Source organism: Microcaecilia unicolor, chromosome 7 (assembly GCF_901765095.1).
Source record: "Microcaecilia unicolor chromosome 7, aMicUni1.1, whole genome shotgun sequence".
Taxonomy (NCBI): Eukaryota; Metazoa; Chordata; class Amphibia; order Gymnophiona; family Siphonopidae; genus Microcaecilia; species Microcaecilia unicolor.
The window spans coordinates 85788772-85809497 of record NC_044037.1 but is presented as its reverse complement, the minus strand read 5'-3'; the positions used below and the strand labels follow the sequence as shown (position 1 = coordinate 85809497).

General features: G+C 41.0%; 1 protein-coding gene across 3 annotated transcripts in view; it reads left to right on the top strand.

The window, feature by feature from the left end:
• Positions 1-15016, top strand: part of LOC115474606 (serine/threonine-protein kinase PAK 3) — a 173698-nt gene extending 158682 nt beyond the window's left edge. For all 3 annotated transcript variants that reach the window (XM_030210139.1, XM_030210138.1, XM_030210140.1), the window contains 3 exons: positions 801-997; positions 8627-8764; positions 14272-15016. In XM_030210139.1, coding sequence (XP_030065999.1) covers positions 801-997; positions 8627-8764; positions 14272-14361 — 425 coding nt within the window. In that variant the 3' untranslated portion in view covers positions 14362-15016. The remainder of the gene's footprint in view (positions 1-800; positions 998-8626; positions 8765-14271) is intronic.
• The last annotated feature ends 5710 nt before the right edge of the window (positions 15017-20726 follow it).

Genomic DNA, 20726 nt, shown 5'->3' with positions numbered 1-20726 from the left:
ATCCTTAGCACCAATTTAGAACCAATTAACCTATTAAGTTAACGCACGGAATTCTGCGCCTAACTTTGGGTGCCATATATAGAATCCAGAGGTATGTGTGTCTAATGATAGAACGCATTATTGACCGTGAATGCTATTGACAACATATGGAAAGAAACTGAACTTTTGGGCTTTTCTTGTTGCTTCAGGTTGAAACGACATAGGAAGTGTCATTTCAAAATAATGCACATCCTTATTCCCATATGAAAACCATTTGGTAGCATATGTGCAATGAATTAGTGGGGGCTGTCCAAATCCCAGTTAACAGGTGTCTGATATACCTGTTTAAGATACCCACCATCTCATTTTGCTCTAATCAGCACCCTCATATAGTCCCTGTTCCCTGATAGGTTTCTAAGGGGTCCTTTACCATGGATTTTCCCCGCACACTAAGGCCATTTTTATCCTACACCAGTCAGCAGGTGGCAATGTGGACATTCTGATTAGCACTGGAACACCCACTCTCTTTCCCCCCACAACCCCGATACACTCACGCTGCAAAAAATAAATATTTTCTAGCACGTGGGTAGCGCATGTCAATTGGTAACTTACAGCAGAATGCCCTTTTAAGGTGTGGTAAGAGCATGCTACTGTGTAACTGCAGCTTAGTAAATTGACCCTGAAGTCAATTCCCATTATTTGTGTTCTGTTGTATCTTATGTAAAGTGCCCTGGTTTATGTTGGCACATAAATGTCCAGATAGAGAAATAAACTTGTGTTGACCATCTCAGTGCACCCTAACAAAGTTCTCTTCTTTGTAGCCGATTTTGGTTTCTGTGCTCAGATCACCCCTGAGCAGAGTAAGCGGAGCACAATGGTAGGGACACCCTACTGGATGGCACCCGAAGTAGTGACCAGGAAAGCTTATGGCCCGAAAGTTGACATCTGGTCTTTGGGGATTATGGCAATAGAAATGGTGGAAGGAGAGCCCCCGTACCTCAATGAAAATCCTCTCAGGGTGAGTGCATGACCTTCCAAAGCTACTAGTTAGAAATAATACAGTCCACGTATGGCATTCTGTTTGAAAATATTCTCTTTTTCGTGTTCAGTGAGCTGATAAAAACATAATTGGGTTTTCAAGAAAAAGAGATGCGTGGCATAACAAATAAATAAATGGAAAAAATTCTTGAGTAGTTTAATGTATAACAGTTTATGAGTGAATCTCATCCATGACTTGCTGTTCCTCAGATCACTGCAGCCAGTTAATCACAAGGGTGGGCTCCGGGCTGTACCCTGCTACCTAAAAGATCTTGGTATTGCAAATTGAGGGCCCCTTTTACTAAGCCACTTAAGCATCTGTGCGTGCCAAAATGGACTTACCACCCGACTACCGTGTGGCTCTTGTGGTAATTTCATTTTTGGCGCGTGTCTGCTACTCGTATCTGAAAAATATTTTTTATTTTCTGGCGCGCATAGCGGACGCATGTGCGTAGGTCATTACCGCACAAATTCTTTACTGCTAGATCTATGGCTGGTGGTAAGGTCTGAGACCCAAAATGGACACGCGGCAATATTGGTTTTGCCGCACGTCCATTTTTTTGGGGGGGGGGAGGTCTTTTTTACAGGCACGCTGAAAAATAATTCTGTTCGCGCCCATAACCTGCGCCAACACTACCGCAGGCCGCTTTTTACCATGGTTTAGTAAAAGGACCCCAGAATTAGGTTTTCAGAAACAGAACTAAAACAATGTTTAGGTGATTCTGGTCAGTTGAAATGAAAGTGTGGGTTCATGTGTTGATGGCACCATAAGGGGCACTTCTATAGCGTGCGTTGAGTGCCAGTAACTGTTCCCTCTAAGCGAGTGGGAGTCCTCCAACTATAGTCCTGCCAGTGAGGGGTGCTGTTTCACTGCACAGACTGCACGGAACCTGGAACACAATATTGAAGCACCACCACCACCTAGTGGCAGCAATGCATAAGTACATAAGTACATAAGTAGTGCCATACTGGGAAAGACCAAAGGTCCATCTAGCCCAGCATCCTGTCACCGACAGTGGCCAATCCAGGTCAAGGGCACCTGGCACGCTCCCCAAACGTAAAAACATTCCAGACAAGTTATACCTAAAAATGAGGAATTTTTCCAGTCCATTTAATAGCGGTCTATGGACTTGTCCTTTAGGAATCTATCTAACCCCTTTTTAAACTCCGTCAAGCTAACCGCCCGTACCACGTTCTCCGGCAATGAATTCCAGAGTCTAATTACACGTTGGGTGAAGAAAAATTTTCTCCGATTCGTTTTAAATTTACCACACTGTAGCTTCAACTCATGCCCTCTAGTCCTAGTATTTTTGGATAGCGTGAACAGTCGCTTCACATCCACCCGATCCATTCCACTCATTATTTTATACACTTCTATCATATCTCCCCTCAGCCGTCTCTTCTCCAAGCTGAAAAGCCCTAGCCTTCTCAGCCTCTCTTCATAGGAAAGTCGTCCCATCCCCACTATCATTTTCGTCGCCCTTCGCTGTACCTTTTCCAATTCTACTATATCTTTTTTGAGATACGGAGACCAGTACTGAACACAATACTCCAGGTGCGGTCGCACCATGGAGCGATACAACGGCATTATAACATCCGCACACCTGGACTCCATACCCTTCTTAATAACACCCAACATTCTATTCGCTTTCCTAGCCGCAGCAGCACACTGAGCAGAAGGTTTCAGCGTATCATCGACGACGACACCCAGATCCCTTTCTTGATCCGTAACTCCTAACGCGGAACCTTGCAAGACGTAGCTATAATTCGGGTTCCTCTTACCCACATGCATCACTTTGCACTTGTCAACATTGAACTTCATCTGCCACTTGCACGCCCATTCTCCCAGTCTCGCAAGGTCCTCCTGTAATCGTTCACATTCCTCCTGCGACTTGACGACCCTGAATAATTTTGTGTCATCGGCGAATTTAATTACCTCACTAGTTATTCCCATCTCTAGGTCATTTATAAATACATTAAAAGCAACGGACCCAGCACAGACCCCTGCGGGACCCCACTAACTACCCTCCTCCACTGAGAATACTGGCCACGCAATCCTACTCTCTGCTTCCTATCTTTCAACCAGTTCTTAATCCATAATAATACCCTACCTCCGATTCCATGACTCTGCAATTTCTTCAGGAGTCTTTCGTGCGGCACTTTGTCAAACGCCTTCTGAAAATCCAGATATACAATATCAACCGGCTCCCCATTGTCCACATGTTTGCTTACCCCCTCAAAAAAATGCATTAGATTGGTGAGGCAAGACTTCCCTTCACTAAATCCGTGCTGACTTTGTCTCATCAGTCCATGTTTTTGTATATGCTCTGCAATTTTATTCTTAATAATAGCCTCCACCATCTTGCCCGGCACCGACGTCAGACTCACCGGTCTATAATTTCCCGGATCTCCTCTGGAACCTTTCTTAAAAATCGGAGTAACATTGGCTACCCTCCAGTCTTCCGGTATTACACTCGATTTTAGGGACAGATTGCATATTTCTAACAGTAGCTCCGCAAGTTCATTTTTTAGTTCTATTAATACTCTGGGATGAATACCATCAGGTCCCGGTGATTTACTACTCTTCAGCTTGCTGAACTGACCCATTACATCCTCCAAGGTTACAGAGAATTTGTTTAGTTTCTCCGACTCCCCCGCCTCAAATATTCTTTCCGGCACCGGTGTCCCCCCCAAATCCTCCTCGGTGAAGACCGAAGCAAAGAATTCATTTAATTTCTCCGCTACGGCTTTGTCCTCCTTGATCGCCCCTTTAACACCATTTTCGTCCAGCGGCCCAACCGACTCTTTGGCCGGTTTCCTGCTTTTAATGTATCTAAAAAAGTTTTTACTATGTATTTTTGCTTCCAACGCTAATTTCTTCTCAAAGTCCTTTTTTGCCCTCCTTATCTCCGCTTTGCATTTGGCTTGGCATTCCTTATGATCTATCCTGTTACTTTCAGTTGGTTCTCTTCTCCACTTTCTGAAGGATTGTTTTTTTGGCTCTAATGATTTCCTTTATCTTACTGTTTAGCCACGCCGGCTGACGTTTAGTCTTTTTTCCCTTTTTTCTAATACGTGGAATATATTTGTCCTGAACCTCCAGGATGGTGTTTTTAAACAGCATCCACGCCTGATGCAAGTTTTTTACTCTGCGAGCTGCTCCTTTCAGTCTTTTTTTCACCATTTTTCTCAGTTGGAGGACTCCCATTCAGTTTAGAGGGAACAGTGGAAAAAAATCCACCTGTGAATGCAAATGGAGCTCATGCTGAGTCATCTTTTAGCTGTCTGAAAGTGAAAGACTTTGGTTCCAAGCTTAAGAGATTTCTCTTAAGGATTTCTTTGTATGACTGTCTGCAGCAAGCTATGAACAGTGCGAGCCAGGCACAGACCAGTAGAGTTGCCTGATTGAGTACTGTACAGGGCAGAAATTTCTTACGAGATGGAAGCAGGACAATTCTGTAACTGGCCACCATTGCACACAAGTTACTGAGACAACTGACACTTAGGCATGTAACTGTACTGTGTGGCTTTCTATAAGGTCACATATAAGTAGTGCCTTAGCGTATAACTATAAGAGGGGCGTATATGGGGAGGAGCATGGGATGGGCATGTGTCCAACTTACACTTATATCTTATGGAACACTATGGGGAGAAGTTATCAACATGGGCTACCGTTAAGATGTGTTATTTTAATGTAATTAGGTCTCATTGCATAAAATGGGACCTGTACTAAAATAGCATGAGTTAGTGGTAAAATAACCCATCATAATGGTAGTCCATATTGGTAACTACAACCCATTTTGTTTTTAGGCTGCTTGTACCCCTTCCCAAATTAGCATGTACCAGCCATCCACAATTTGGGGGGGATAAAAGAAACCAGGGCTACGTGCATATGAGAGTGTCAATTTTTTTTATTTGCTTACCAAATACAGATACAATTAATAGTTTCTCATGAGAGATCAGTACAGTTACATAAAAAGGTGTTCACTGTGACTACGTCTCTAAAATACTGTTCTGATCCGGCTGCTTATATCATTTGTTTTAGACAATGATTTACATGGCTTTTTCTGCAAATTATCCTTCTCTTAGATTATTATCTGGTTTCCTTAACATATTAAACCACATTCCTCCTGTTGTTTATACTAGTTTCTTTCCCAAGCCTGCTTGCCCTAAGGGTATCATAATAGATCATAAATTCCAGAGTCATGCAGGCTTATCAATCTCTGGCCTTTTGTCCCTTTCCATAGTGCATGACTCTGTTCATAATTCTACATTTTATGCCTGCCATTGACCTAGCATACATGGTCATGCCTAAATGTAGGCACATGAATCCAGGTTTATGTTAGTATTCTTTAATGGCACCTTGGTGCACAGATACCGTTATAGAATTTGCATTAAAGAATATTAACATAAACCTGGATTTGTATGCCTACATTTAAACATGACCATCTAAGCCGGGTCAATGGCAGGATTAAATGGAGTATAGTTATGGACTACCCCAAGCTGGAGTAAACGGTTGCAGCTGTATTGTAGCTGTGATTTTGGCAGGTTTGGAGCAGGTGTTTTAGAAAGACACAATTTTGAAGTATGTGCCTACTTGGCTTCCCCACCTAGGTGACATGTTACGAAATTGCCCTCATAGTGGTTGAATATTGTCTTTGTATGGATAAATTTAGGTCCTGCTGTGGCCTCTTCTACAGTTATGTGGTTAAGTTTGGGCTGTGTAGCAACTTATAATAATCAAAATACCCAAGACAGCCTGAACCTTGAGTAAGGATCTTTGTTTATGTCAGCTGTCTAGCTTTTACCCAAAAAGCAGATCTGTTTCTAGTTTTGCCCCATTGCTTGTATAAATTTGCAGTCTTACTGATCTTTGAGTTACCAGAATTACCACAGTGCACACATGGAATTCTAAAACTAGGAATAGATCAGCCTATCAGGAAAAAATAAGCTAGCTGGCAGTCCCATCTCTTGAGTGACTGAAGAGAAAACTCCTGGTGATTGTAATTGGAATTACAGAGGGGAAATTTATCTTATTTTGTAACCAGTGCATCATTATTCATTGTGCACTGTTTATTTCTGAGCATTGCTCAGGAACAATGCAATGCAAACATTAAAATACCTGCAAAGAAATTACTATTAATTGCTCACTCTGTTTTATTATGTTTTGGTGTTTTGTTTTCAAATCAGATGGATGTCCTAAAATACCATTTAAAAAAAAAAGTCTGTTTGCTAAAAAGTCCAAATCCTGATTTTGGACAGTCAGAATTTGTACGTTTCACACTGCAGTTTGCCCAAATAGCATGGGTGTGTGTAGTGGGTGTGTTTTGGGCGGGTCTAGTCACGGCCCAAAAGTTGGACATCCCCAACAGGAATTTTCAAATCAGAAGAAACGTCCATGGCTAAAACGGACATTTTTATCTAGACCTGTTTCAGTCATATCCAAGTTACAAAGTGCTCTAATTAAGCAGCTGACCATTGGAGGGATTAAGTCTAGACCCTTCCTTAATCCCCCAATGGTTGCTGTCCCTTTCTGTCTTCTCTGAAAGCAGTGGCGTTCCTAGGGGGGCTGACACCCGGGGCGGATCGCCCATGCACCCTGCCCCCCGGGTGCAGCGCTCCCCCGGAACAGCGCGACGCCCCCCCCCCCCGGGTGCACGCCGCTGGGGGGGGGGTGCCGTGCGCCTGCCGGCTCTTCGTTTTCATGCTCCCTCTACCCCGGAACACGAAGTAACCTGTTCCGGGGCAAAGGGAGCATGAAAACGAAGAGCCCACAGGCGCGCAGCACCCCCCCAGCGGCGTGCACCCGGGGTGGACCGCCCCCACCGCCCCCCCCCCTTGGTACGCCACTGCCTGAAAGTGAAACTGGAAAGGAAAACCAGGTTCTATGTCAGCTGCAGGTATTAAGGCCATTCTGAGCAAAGCAGGTCAGAGGAGTAGCCTAGTGATTAATGTAGTGGACTGTGAACCAAGGGACCCAGGTTCAAGTCTCATGTCAACTTTCATTTATTTTTCAAATTCTGAGCCTTCCAGAAACAGAAGAATACCTACTGTACCTAAAGATATAATATACCCACAAGTCTGAAGACTATTATAGCAATGTACATTCAGTTACAGTAAGTATTTTTCAAGTCCTGGAGGGATAACAGTTACAAAAAAAAGTTATAGTGGGGTTTAAAGTCCACTGCTGTAGCCACTAGACTACTCCTCTCCTCTACAGGAATGTCTGTGTGGCCAAAGTTTTGAGAATGATGCCAGACAGATGTTTATGTCCTTTTTTTTTTTTTTTTTTTGGCGTTCAAATGTTGGACGTTTCACTTTGAAAAATGTCTTATCATTTTGGATGTTTTCAGTGCAAAAATGTCCATTGCACGGCCATAACAGAGCAGGAAATATAGCAGGGGCGTAGCCAGACAGCAGATTTTGGGTGGGCCTAGGCAAGAAGTGGGTGGGCACCAAGTGTTCTCCACCACACCAAAAAATATCTCAGGTGGTGGAAAACTGCTTCTCTCCACCTTGGCAGTCTGCAGCAGACATGCGCTGAAAACTGAGCATGCATAAGTGCCAGTATTGTGGAGAGCAGCATTTTCGTTACCATCAGGGGGAAGTCTTCAGCTGGCAGAGATTGAGATCCCCACCAGCTACCGCTAAACGTATACTACGGTTGGGTGGGCCTGAAATATAGACCTTTTTCCTTTTGATTATGGCTGTGAGAGCTTTTTTTTTAATGTTATAAGCAGGATGGTTTTGGGGGGTTTTTTTTTACTTAAGACGCTTTTTTGAAAATGCTCCTTTTTATGTATTTTTATGTTTCAAATTGCTTTTTTAATTGTTTTAGTATTATTTATTTTTAAATATAATATATGTATAGTTGTAACCTACTTTGAACATTGGAACATGTGAGCTATATAGCTTAGAACAGAAAATGTGATAGAACAGTTATGTTCTACAATACAATATGAGCTGAGATTGACAATTGCATTGGGCTGCTTGGTTTCACTGCAGTTTTGTCACCTGGGATAAGGCCGGAGCTATTAAACTGATATCACCATGCCAAATCTGAAGCTATGTCTTGCTGCTACTTAGTTTGACTAAAAAGAAGAAATCATTTCATGTTACACAACTATAGGGAATGAGCTTATTTTCTGCAAGAAAAGCAGTAACCTTGAGCAAAGCAAAGCAAAATATGTACTCCATGCAGATTCATTTTAAATTGTATTGTATTCTGCATGAAAAAAATGCTTTGGACATTCAAGACAGTGATGGAAGCAAAATCCCTTGATAAGTGTTTATTACGTAACATGTCTGCAGTTCTAAGGAACCCAGTAAGACTGCTAATATTTAGGAACTCTTTCTCAGAGTTGAAGAAGTGCCCCGGTTCACCATGCTTCTCAAGTCACTAGCGTCTGTTGGGTTTTCATTAGTATGTAAGAAACAGTGATTGTTTCTGTACCAGAGATCACTTGCTGCTGATTAGAAGAATGCCCCTTAGTGCAAGCGGGTGCTGAGGATATTGGTTGTACCATAGAAAGGCAGTATATCAAATCCATGACCTTTGACTTCAAAGGTGAAACCTCTGACCCCTTCCTGTATTGTTTTTTTTTCTCAGGCCTTGTATCTTATAGCTACAAATGGAACCCCAGAGCTCCAGAATCCTGAGAGACTGTCTGCTGTTTTCCGAGACTTTCTAAACCGTTGTCTTGAGATGGATGTGGACAGGCGAGGGTCTGCCAAGGAACTTTTGCAGGTATCATGGAAAGAGGTGGGATGAGTAACTCTTGATACGGGGTGAAAACCATGGAGGAGCTTCCCTCTGTGCAGTGCAAGGTGCTAGAAATCTATACTGAGAGGCCTTGCAGAACACAACAGATGTCTGCATGATGTCTCTTACAGAGGAAGGCACTGCAGTGAGCTTGTGAATGAAGCTCTGTCACCTAAAGTTCAGCAACTACATTTTCATTGCTGTATAGATACAAAAATTTTGAAGTTCATCAACAATAAATTTCTCAATTACTATTCCCTGTAAAGTTTTCCTCATTCTATTTTCCCATCATAGGCCTCCAGTTTATTTCCTGTTCTTTCCCCAGTATAATTTAATTTAAATCCATATTTATGACCCACACTATACCCAACAATAGGGATCTAAATACTGTAAAAACTTGGGTTAATAAAACATAATACACAAAACAAAACTAACAAGGTATATAGTGTTAAGGAACATAATCTAAAATAGTCCTGATACTTGAAATAAAACCCCCAAATTATCAGAAATTAAAACAACCAACTTTTTGAACATTGCGAATAATATCAAAATACAACCAAATCATTAAAATAAACCAAAGCGCCTATCCACAGTTTCAGTAAATCCATTGATTCACATTAAGAGCCTCTTTTACCAAGCCGCGCTAGCGATCCTGGAGTGATAATGGTGACAAAGCCCATTCACTTTGAATGGGCTTTGTCGGCATTGCTGCGCGGGAACCGCTAGCATGGCTTGATAAGAGGCCCTAAATTAGCACCTATCCAGTAAGCTTTCAAACTACTGCGTCTTCAGCTTCTTTCTAAACAAAAGATAAAAAAGGCAATTCTATAAGCTGGCGCTTCGTTAGCTACCACTGGTACTTATAGAACAGTAGCCCTTGGTTGTGTGATTGGCAAAGTTATTAAATCGCAAGAGGACTGTGAAAAATTACAAGAGGACTTTACGAGACTGGGAGACTGGGCATCCAAATGGCAGAAGACGTTTAATGTGAGCAAGTTCAAAATAATGCATGTGGGAAAGAGGAACCTGAACTATAGCTACGTAATGCAGAGTTCCACATTAGGAGTCACTGACCAGGAAAGGGATCTAGGTGTCATCGTTGATGATATGTTGAAACCCTCTGCTCAGTGTGCGTCGGTGGCTAAGAAAGCAAATAAAATGTTAGTTTATTATTAGGAAAGGAATGGAAAACAAAAATAAGGACATTATAATGCCTTTGTATCTCACCATGATGCGACCATACCTTGAATATTGTATGGAGTTCTGGTTACTGCATCTCAAAAAAGCTATAGTGGAATTAGAAAAGGTACAGAGAAGGGTGACGAAAATGATAAAAGGATGATTTCTGTATGAGAAAAGGCTAAAGCGGCCAGGGCTCTTCAGCTTGGAGGAGATATGATAGAGGTCTATAAAATAATGAGTGGAATAGAACAGATAGATGTGAATCACTTGTTTACTCTTTCCAAAAATACTAGGACTAGGGGGCACGCAATGAAGCTTCAAAGTAGTAAATTTAAAACAAACTGGAGAAAATATTTCTTCACTCAGCATGTTATTAAACTGGAATTTTTTGCCAGAGAATGTAGTAAAAGCAGTTAGCTTAGCAGGGTTTATAAAAGGTTTGGATAGCTTCCTAAAAGAAAAGTCCATAAGCCATTATTAAACTGGACTTTGGGGAAAATCCACTGCTTATTTCTAGGATAAGCAGCATAAAATGTACTGTTTTGGGATCTTGCCAGGTACTTGTAACTTGGATTGGCCACTGTTAGAAACAGGATGCTGGGCTTGATGGACCTTCGGTCTGTTCCAGTATGGCAGTACTTGTGTACTTAAATTGCTTAGCGATGTGCACAACTTATAGAATACTGTCAGTTGCATGCATTGCATGACGCAATTAGGTGTGTATGCCAGCCATTTCTGGACAAAGATGGCCAAAGAGATCCTTTTTCTGCTTTAGCAGGAAATGAAAGTAAGATCTGAAAGTTTTGACCTTCTAAAATATATAGAAGCATCCTAGACATCTGTGTCTGTATCTGTACATGGCCTGCTCAAAGACCAGCAACACACTGTGTGGCAGAATCTACTTACTGTGCAAAAAAGTTGAACTTAAAAATAAAAGTCTAAACAACGCCAGGGTTTAATAAAATCTGGTTGTCACACTCTTCAGTAGCAGTTGAAGCAAAAAATAATAATAATAATAATAAAAAAACCTGAGATTTCTCTAACATTCCTCTGTGAAAGAACTCCTTTAAATTGGGTCATTTAGGAAAAAAAGTATTCCAAGGACCTAATCCCACTGCATGGATTTCTCCCCATCTACTTGTTTCAGTCCATAGATGCCATCTTTCAGGAAGTGCAGGATTTTTTTGCCTGCTCTTTCTGTCAAGCTTAAACCCAGCAGCTACCATATTAGCAGAGGCTGAGTATAATGCTCACCTGATCAGAACAGCTTATGATGCCTTTGAAACTTCAACCAGAATTTCCACTTCTGTAATTGAAGAAGCCTCCTTTGGAGAAAAAGTGAAAGACAGTTGACATGATTAAAGATCATGGGTCTACACTTCAGCATCTCATGGCAGGCATTGACCTCCTCAACTAGGCTTACCTCTTTCAACCAATATTGATAGGGTTATTACCACAAAAAATTTTACTACAAAAATAACCTCAATAAGGTCAATGACTGCCATAAGGCCAAGACAAAGATAAAGGGCTCAACCTAAGCAATGGCTGCCTTTTTGATTATATCCTAATTTCTAGTTCATGCACAATACTTAATCGTGCCCTGCCCATAGGGGTAGGTTCAGTTTTTCTTTCTAGACCATCATGAGATAATGATGGACACATGGGTCCTCTCTGTAATCAAGGATGGACACCGTCTCAGATTCATCTGTCTCTCAGATTGTCCTTTTATCATGGACCCAACCTTCCTCTGAATAGTTCAGTTTCTTTCAAGAGGAAGTCCACTTTCTCCAAGCCAAAGCCACAGACCCTGTTCCACTGTAGTAGAGAAATTGAAATTTCTACTAAAAGTACTTCTCATTTGGAAAAAGGAGATTTACGCTCTGTACTAAATTTAAGGGACCTCAGTTTCTTCCTCATGGAAAAATTCAGAACGATCACTATTCCATTCTTCCTCTGCGCAACAAAGGAGATTAGATGTGTACTCTGGCTCTCAAGGATGCATATACACACATTCTTGTCACAAGATGTACCTCAGGTTTACTCTCCAATCTAACTGTTTCCAATACAAAGGCCCCCCCTTTCAACTTGTCATTGGCTCCCAGGATATTTTCAGAATATCTCAGGGTGGCAGCTGCCCACCTTCACAAACAAGGACATCTATTATTCCCATACCTGTTTGACCGACTTCTACTGGCTCAGTAGAGTCACAGGCCTTAATGCTTCTGAAGAAAACAGTTTTTCGTCTTCAATCTCTGGGACTTCTTATCAACTTTCAAAAGTCCAACCAAGATCAATTCTTTATAGGAGTAGTTTCAAAGATTTTCTTCTAGAGGACAGGATTCAGATGCTGAAGGCCCATGTTCTTGCCATACAGTCAGCAGCCAAGGTCATAGCTAGATCATACTTTCAGATGCTGGAACACTTGACCACAGCTGTTCATGTCATCCTTTTAGCTCATTCAATAATGTGATATCCACATTGGGATCAGTGTTCCCAACCTGTTTCCTTAATACTTTACCAATCCTGTCAACTGCACCTCATGTTCAGTGGTGGACTTAAAACCCAGCCTAGCAGTTGCCATACCTTTTTACGCTTTGTAAGCATCAATTAGTCCTGATTAAAGATGCCCCAAACTGAGGGTGGAGAGCTGATCTCGACAATCGACGTTTCACAGGGAATGTAGTCAAAATATGAAACAACTTTTCATATCAACTACTTAGAATTCAGAGCAATTTTCTGTGCCTAGCAAGCTTTTCTTCACCAGCTTCATGATTCCTCTTTTATTTATTCAAACAGACAATCAAGTGGCAATGTTTTTTTGTGAACAAACAAAGGGTTACAGACTCTTTGCGCCTTTGCCGAAAAACAGTTAGAATTTGGGATTTTGCTGTAGCCAATTGCGTTCATATACAGGCTACCTATATCCCAGGTCCACAGAATCAATTAAATGAAAAACTCGGCAGAGTGTTTCATCCTCACAAATGATCCTTGATTGCAACTCTTCTGAGTTCCCTCTTTCAGGAGTGGGCAATGCCTGAGATTTACATTTTCATCCACAGAGAAAATGTGCCACTTCACTTTATTGTTTTATTCTTCCTTCTCTCCTTTTGTCTAGTTCTTGATGCTGTAGAGATTCCAATGACTTGGTTGTTCTTCTATTCTCATTCTTTAAGTCTTCTCATACTGAAAGTTCTGCACAAGTTCAAAGATGGCAGCTATGTTTTACTTAATATCCAAATTCAGAGGTCAGCTGACCATAAATCTCCAATCAGATTACACTGACATCTGTTCCAGTTCCTCATTCAAACCAATCAGAATCACAGCATTAAGTTTAAAAGTGCAGCACTATTCCTTAAAATTCAATAGTTGCTTATAATCTCCACCTTTCCCTCCCAGCTGTACACAAATTATCACTCTCCACTTAATGTCTTCAACAGTATGTTGTTTAGAGAGCCAATTTGAAACCAACAGGGCTGGTAACATATCCAGACAGTTACGGGACTTGTGCTTTATTTAGGCACAATCTATAGTTTTCCCTATAATTAAATATGGGGAGCATGGGAAGCTTGTTCTATCCCAGGAGGTTAGCATCCATCATACCAAAAGGAGTCTCCTGCCCATGCTGGCTCCAGTTGCAAAATGGCTGCCGGGACCTCCCACTGCAGTTTCAACAGCTATTGTGATGGAGCAGTGGCATAGGGTAGGAATGAGTGGGGTTTGTTTCTGCCCCCAAAGAGGCCACTAGACCACCAGGATTTCCTAATGGAGGCCCAGGAAGGGCCTGCGGGAGGGATGGGGCGGAGGGGGGGGGGGGACAGAGTGAGGGGGGCTGGTTGAGGGGGGGGGGCGTTTTCAGTTTCTGCCGAAACCAAGCAGTCAATTTTGGTTGCAGATTCGGTTTCGGCAGAAACCTAAGATCCTGAGTTTGGTTGGGCTCTAACCCCATGGTGATCCTGGGGGCATGTTCAGGTTGGAGGAAGAAACCAACACACATAGCATGTATTTTCAGTTTCCTTGTCAGTTATTCATGTGACAGCATGAAAAGCAGATTCAGAAGTCCCACAGGTACTTTGTACCCACTGTCAGTTTTAAGGTGAAGATGCTCAAGGCACAAAGTTTGCACATAACAAGTACCTGCAGGCTTTGTCACAATGCAGGTATTTGTAAAGTTAGCTGAGCTAACGTTTCAGAAGCACAGGCTTTGAAAAATGTCAGTAGATGAAAGTTAGGTGAAATAAAATATAGATTATTTTTTAGTGAAGTATTGGTGTGAGAGAGATTCATTTTCTTTCTTTTGTCTCCTCCTGCAGCATTCATTTTTAAAATTCGCTAAGCCTCTGTCCAGCCTCACTCCCTTGATCATCGCCGCAAAGGAAGCAATTAAAAACAGCAGCCACTAGCACAGAGAGCCTTACCCAATTCCAGCTCCCACAGACTGAACAAATTTCTGTAAAATTGCAACGCCTATGCAGCAGAACAGGCAGACTGGAAAAGACAGTGAACGGTGACAGCCCAGGGGTGTTGCATCTCTTCATGTGTGTTCTTCCCACACTTTTGGATTCCTTAAGTTATTTTTGAAGCATAGACAGGGTGCGGACAGAATTGGGAGAGCAGGATGCAGGCCATCGTCTCTGACTGACTGAAAGGTAAAAGAAACAGAAAAGGGTAATGGAATCCCAAACAAATTATTTGGGCAGCTTCTTTCTGATGACTGGGTGTGCCAGCGCTTTCCAGGCTAGTCATTTGCTTTTCCATATAGGTACGTTTAAAACAAAGGCTCTGGTACTGAGAAAACTTTCTCCAACTGTGATTTTTGTCAACTTGATCAGGAATATCCAGCCACAGAAACTATCTTGAGAAGACCAGAATGTGACACAATGCCCTGTTACCTCCCTGTAGCTCTCCACCTCTTACTACTTCCCATGCCCTCATCACATTCACTATGAGGATTTGCAAAGCATCACAGTTACATGTAAAACATATGACCTTCAATGGATTTTATCAGTCTGGTTTCTGATGATTTGCAATGGTGGTTTTTTTTTTGGTTGTTGTTGTTTGGGGTTTTTTTGTTTTTGTTTTTTTGCAAAAAATAAAAATAAATGTTAAAAATTCAGGAGCCCCCCCCCCCCCCTTCAAGGAGCCATGAAGAGTTTGTACTGAGGATGGTATGTTACCTCATGAAGAAATTTACAGTTCTTTAAACGGACTCTCCCAAATTTGTCTCACACAGAAAAGCAGTTTTCTTCAATGACACAGGTATAAGTGGCACTTTCAAGGTCCCATGATGCAATCTGTGGAGGAGCAGGAGAACAATGCAGCAGATTCTGAGAAAAGTGCTAATAAATGCAATAGAAAAGAAGTGGAATACATTCATGAAATAGCTGCCCAAAAGAACTTGTATTCTAAGATCCTTAAAACATCTTCCCTGAAGGACAGGAACTCGGGGCAATTCTATAACTGGGCGCTCCTGTGTGGTGCACCAGTGCTATGCAGGGAGTACGGCAGCCAATTCCATTCTAGAATACTGGCATAAACTTGCATTGGCAGGTCTAAAGTTAGATGTGCCCGCTTACATGGAAATGGGTGCACCTAAGTGCAACATGTAACACACGTAACTTAAAGTGTTCTGAAAGGTTCGTGCTTAAGTGGGAGACTCGCCTATGCCCCACCCATGCATGCTCTGCCTATGTGTATACCCCTTATACATTTAGGTGCTAAAGGACTTATGCACTCCCTTATAGAATTAAAACAGTGACTTGTGCTCAGACATCCAACTAAAGTCAGAAGAACTACCAACCAAAAAAGGTAGTTCACATACAAAACCAGTTTTATGGACCATCAGATGGTAAATAATAAGATATATTCCTCAATTGAGGTATTATCATGAGAACTGTATACATCTTATGATTTACCATCTGATGCTTTCTTATAGAATAGCATGAGGGCACTTACATACGCAGTCACAAAATTGCCTTTCGTGCCTTGCATCCATCGTGAACTTTGGTAGTTTCCTTGGAGGCATATTTTCAAAGCACTTAGCCTTCCAAAGTTCCATAGAAACCTATGGAACTTTGGAAGGCTAAGTGCTTTGAAAATATGCCTCTTGGTCTTTTTAAATATAAAAGGAGTTGTTTGAATTATGGAGTAAAACCTGTAAAAAGGGCATACGTTGATCTCCCAACATAAACTTTTGTGTTTTGCTTAGAAGTTTGCTTATGCTACAGGGCTTATTGCTGGAAAATTGTAGAAGTCCCTGGGAAATGCAACTCATACCTTTAAATAATGCTGCAGAAAAATGTGCATAAAAAATAATAAGAAAAGAAACCCACAAAGTACCAGTTTGAGGATATATTTTCTCAGATTTTCAGAACTTTGGTGATTTGAAAGAAGCCATTTTGCCTATTACTTTTGCGACACATCTGGTACCACTCTTTGTAGACCAGGAATGATAGCCGTGAAGGTTTTCTGTTATTGTCTCAGATTTTTTAATATTTTCAGTGGATGGTGCCATGCAGTGGAAAAAAATGTTTCCAAGGAATTTTGATAAAACAGAATCTAGGTAATGGCTCTGAAAAGGTTTTTTGATCTAGTCTTTACCACCATATTTATTTATTTTTGTACCGATATTATTTCTAATATCTTATAGAGGTTTTTGACCCCCCACTGAGGATCCTGTGTAAAGTTTCTTGGTGTCTTCCTTAAAGGTTTAGAAATTTGGGTCTCTGTATTTTGATTTTTGTAGTCTGAAGTTATAGTATCTTCATCAAAATAAGTACGTTTCTTTTCTTTGCAAATACGTGCCATCTTTGAGTCAGCTTTTTTTGCATTTAAGTGTAGTTGAGGTTTAGTAGTCTGTCTTAACCCCAAAACCGCAATAAACTCTGTGCCTGGCATGTTGAAAGGACCTTTCAAGGCCCAAGTTCCACCCCACCCACATTCAGCAACTGTGTGTTTGGTGACTTATGGCTCTTGAGTTCAGAGATTCCTCCATCACTAACTTAGAAAGTCATCAAAGTTCAATGATGCCAGTTCTGAGAACTGGTGGATATGCTTACACAGTGCTTGCAGTTGATTCCAGCACTAATGTAATAGTGTGAGCTGGGTTGCAGTGATATTATTGCAAGAGTGTTACTCCATAGCTATGAAGTTTATATAGGACTAGTGCCACTCTAAAGGAGCTGCTTCAAAGGGGTTTTCATATTGGCATTAGTATTAAATGCCTAAGCCCTACTCTCACAATACTACATTAAAATCTTGGGGGCAAGTTTGGGGTAGGGAGAGTGTTTATTGAATGGCCGTGGTTTCAAAAAAACACAGCCTCTTGTGCAAAGTGGGGGTGGGGGTACATTTACAATAGTCCTCCTTTGTGTCATCCCAGAATAGCGCAAGTATTAAAAGTTAGCTGTGATACTGCAAAGACACAATAGTACTGGTAGTGTTGAGAATGTCTTACGTTTATTAGAAGTACAACAATATTAAATTAGCTGATATTGATCTCTGTCCCCTCCTGTAGACACAGGCTATGTAGTATTGAACAAGTCGATTGTAATTTTCAGAAGTTCCCATCTCATACTTTATTCCTTCTTTCAAACTGTTCCAAATATGAACAGATAAGCTGTGTTCCTAAAGTTCACAGAGCCCACTACACCCTTCTCAGACCAAACAGACACAGAGGCATAGACTCAAATCACAAAGGCACATAAAACGGCAGATGGAGGATTAAAACTAAAAATGTCAGTACTGAGGACAAGCTACCGCATAAAGATAATCTGATGAATCTCAGCTGGCTTATCTATTTAAGTAATTCCTCTGATGTGCAATCTCACATTTGAATGGATAAGTTGATTAAGCTGAGACAGATCTGTTTAAATAGATAAAATTATCCAGAGAACACTGAATAGCCACACTATCCACAGCTTTTGCCCCCTCCCCCAAATTACATAACTTCTGACTGGACATTGAGATGCCTGGCCAAAAGTTGTGGATTGGCCAGCCCTGAATTTAGCTGAAAAATTAATTTATGCAGTTCACAACTAAATTAGCTGCATAAATACTTTTGAATATCAACCTCAGTTATTTTAGCACCATACAAATATGCATATTTCAAAATATTCCCAACAGTACGGTAACACTACTGCAAAAAAAGTTGAATATAATTTTGTATGAGTGTTTTTAGAGGTTTCTTTCTTGGTGTGTATGTGTTTCTTTTAACTCCAGTCACATTTTTGTCAGTTTGCAAAGATGGACACTATGTAAGTGGCCTTATTTGGCGTACAAGCACAGTTTAGAAACATTTCCAAGTCGGCCCTTTAAATTTAGCGAGCAAGTGCAGTGTTTCCAGAATATTCCTTTTTTGTGTGCATGGGATCTGCTTTGCAGTTATATTTTATCCCTCTTTAGCCACAGATTAATTGCCTCCATAGTGTAAAGCTTGGCTTGGAGTGGGGGGGAGACAGGAGGCAGATGGTACAAAAAATGCAGTTGTCATGTGTGCAAGATTTCTCTTTGACACTGGCATCTGTGCTGTGCATCATGGTTTTAAATTAAGAAGGCCGGAACTAATTCAGATACATCACCTTATGTTCCTCATGTGTGGGACCAGTGGGCCTGGTTTTCTTGGGTAATGGGACTACAAATCCCTTAATGCAGTAGAAGAAAATCTGATGAGGTTATGACTGACTTGACTAACCCTCATGACTTAGTTATCTGACCAACTGAGAAGGTAGATCCTGGATTTCATAGTGTCCCTTTGTACTTATTTAAAAAAAAAAGCTGTTTTGTAAATAATCTACTTAAAATGAAGTATAACTGGACAAGGACAGAAAGAAGATCCTGGATGCAAGGGGCTAAGGAATGGTTGGTGCCCTCTGTTTCTTCTCTTCCCAGAGGTTTGGGCAGAGGTTGTCTTCTGATCCACAGTGCTTTAAATCTGTTGTAAATATGTATTATATGTGACCATGTCCACTACTGGCTGCTGGGTAGCCTAACCATGTCATACACAGATATGAATTTATTATTCCTATTGGTTTGTTTTGCTATTCAGATTTTGCAAGCAGTGACTTTTTACATTAATATTGTAGGCCCACATACCCAATGCCCCTTAAAGGAAAAGGAAGAAAGATCCAACAGTCTACCAAAGCACAGGATCAAAATGGGGGAAATGCAAAACCATAGCAGTCATGTGCACATCCACATAGTACACATGACCCCCCTTGCTAGGAACATGTTTTGATATTGTGGGCATGCAAAAATGTGATTCTCGGCAGAAATGATTCGACACAAAATTGTAGACTACTTTCAGAAATCTGGCTAAGGATCAGGGGTGGTCTTGAATCTGAATTGGTGGCATAAAGTCTTCAGTATTGAAGGGGATAAGCTATGATCAGTTAATGGCCATTTATAAAGCAGACCTTACTGGAGATCCTGGTGACATGTATTCTAAATGGTTATTTAAAAAAAAACAAAAAAATGTACTTGAAATTCAGTATGGTCCCAGGTTGTCATCAGTGCAAACCCAAACCATCCATTAAAAAGTACAATATCCATCAACAAATACTGAGCTGATGGTAAACTATAATACAAAAAAGCCTATTTCTGAAAAAGCTTCTGACGTTCTAATTCTATGGGTGCATTGTTTCACAATACTGTAGGGGGTCGGTGGATAGATCTTGGAAAATGCTTAATCATGGCTGCTAATTTTTCTGCAAACATAGTCTCTAGAGTAAGGATGGAATGTGGTGAGCTAAGCACTATAGTGACTAGGTACAACCAATATTTTGGCCACAATAAAAAGTTGAACTTTATTTGTTGTTGATTAGAAATCTTTACATATCTAAGTGGAATAACACAGCAGTCTGCTTCGTAAATGGAAAACGGAAGTAGAGATTGAGCTGGTTTAGATGGAAGTAACTAGACCATTTCACTGGTGGTGTGGGTATGTTTGTGATAGCGTAGGAATATACTTGAATTTCAATATAACTCCTGTTCGTTATTGAGTGCGATACCTTGGCAGCAGTGTTCTCTTGTTGGCATTTCGGAAGAAGAACAGCACTGTCATGGTGGCCGATGGGAAGGTGGTATGTGGGAAGGCCACACTAACATGTTTGTATTGGTATTGTGATTTGATTGATAAACTCCACCAGTTGAACCTACAAAAATTCTTAGGTTGTTACTGTGGCTTGTAAACCACTTTGGGTTTAAGGATAATGATATAGCATTACACCATAACTAAGAACACATGTATGTGAAAATCTGGGAGAAATGAACCAGTCCGCAAAAGTGCTATATACAAACTTCTGAAACCAAGAAAGTAGTGAAATTTGTTGTGCGGTCGGTGGTATGTATTATGAGAGTCACCGCTCAGGTCTGCAATAAAGACATAGTATGCTTATACATGGAACTACTAAGTCAGTTGGGATTGCAGTTGGAATACTTAATTATTTAACCCCTCTGTCATTCAAATATTGACCACATAAAGGGATTTCCTTTCCCAATCTAGGCATGAGCATTTGCATCAGCTCTATGGTTGATGTAAGTGTCTGCACCTACAATATAGGAATACCCTTGGCCTATTTTTCTTTATATGTAGATTCCCTTTTTTGAATAACTCTCATAGTGTGCATTAACCATTAGTGAATGACTTCCTAAGCCTAGGGTAGACAGAGCTCCAGGCACGTTGGCTTTGCTATGGAAGAGAGTGCACCAGTAAATACATTTAGAACTGTATCTGAAAATATTGCCCTGCATAAACAGTTGTTGGTTTTGT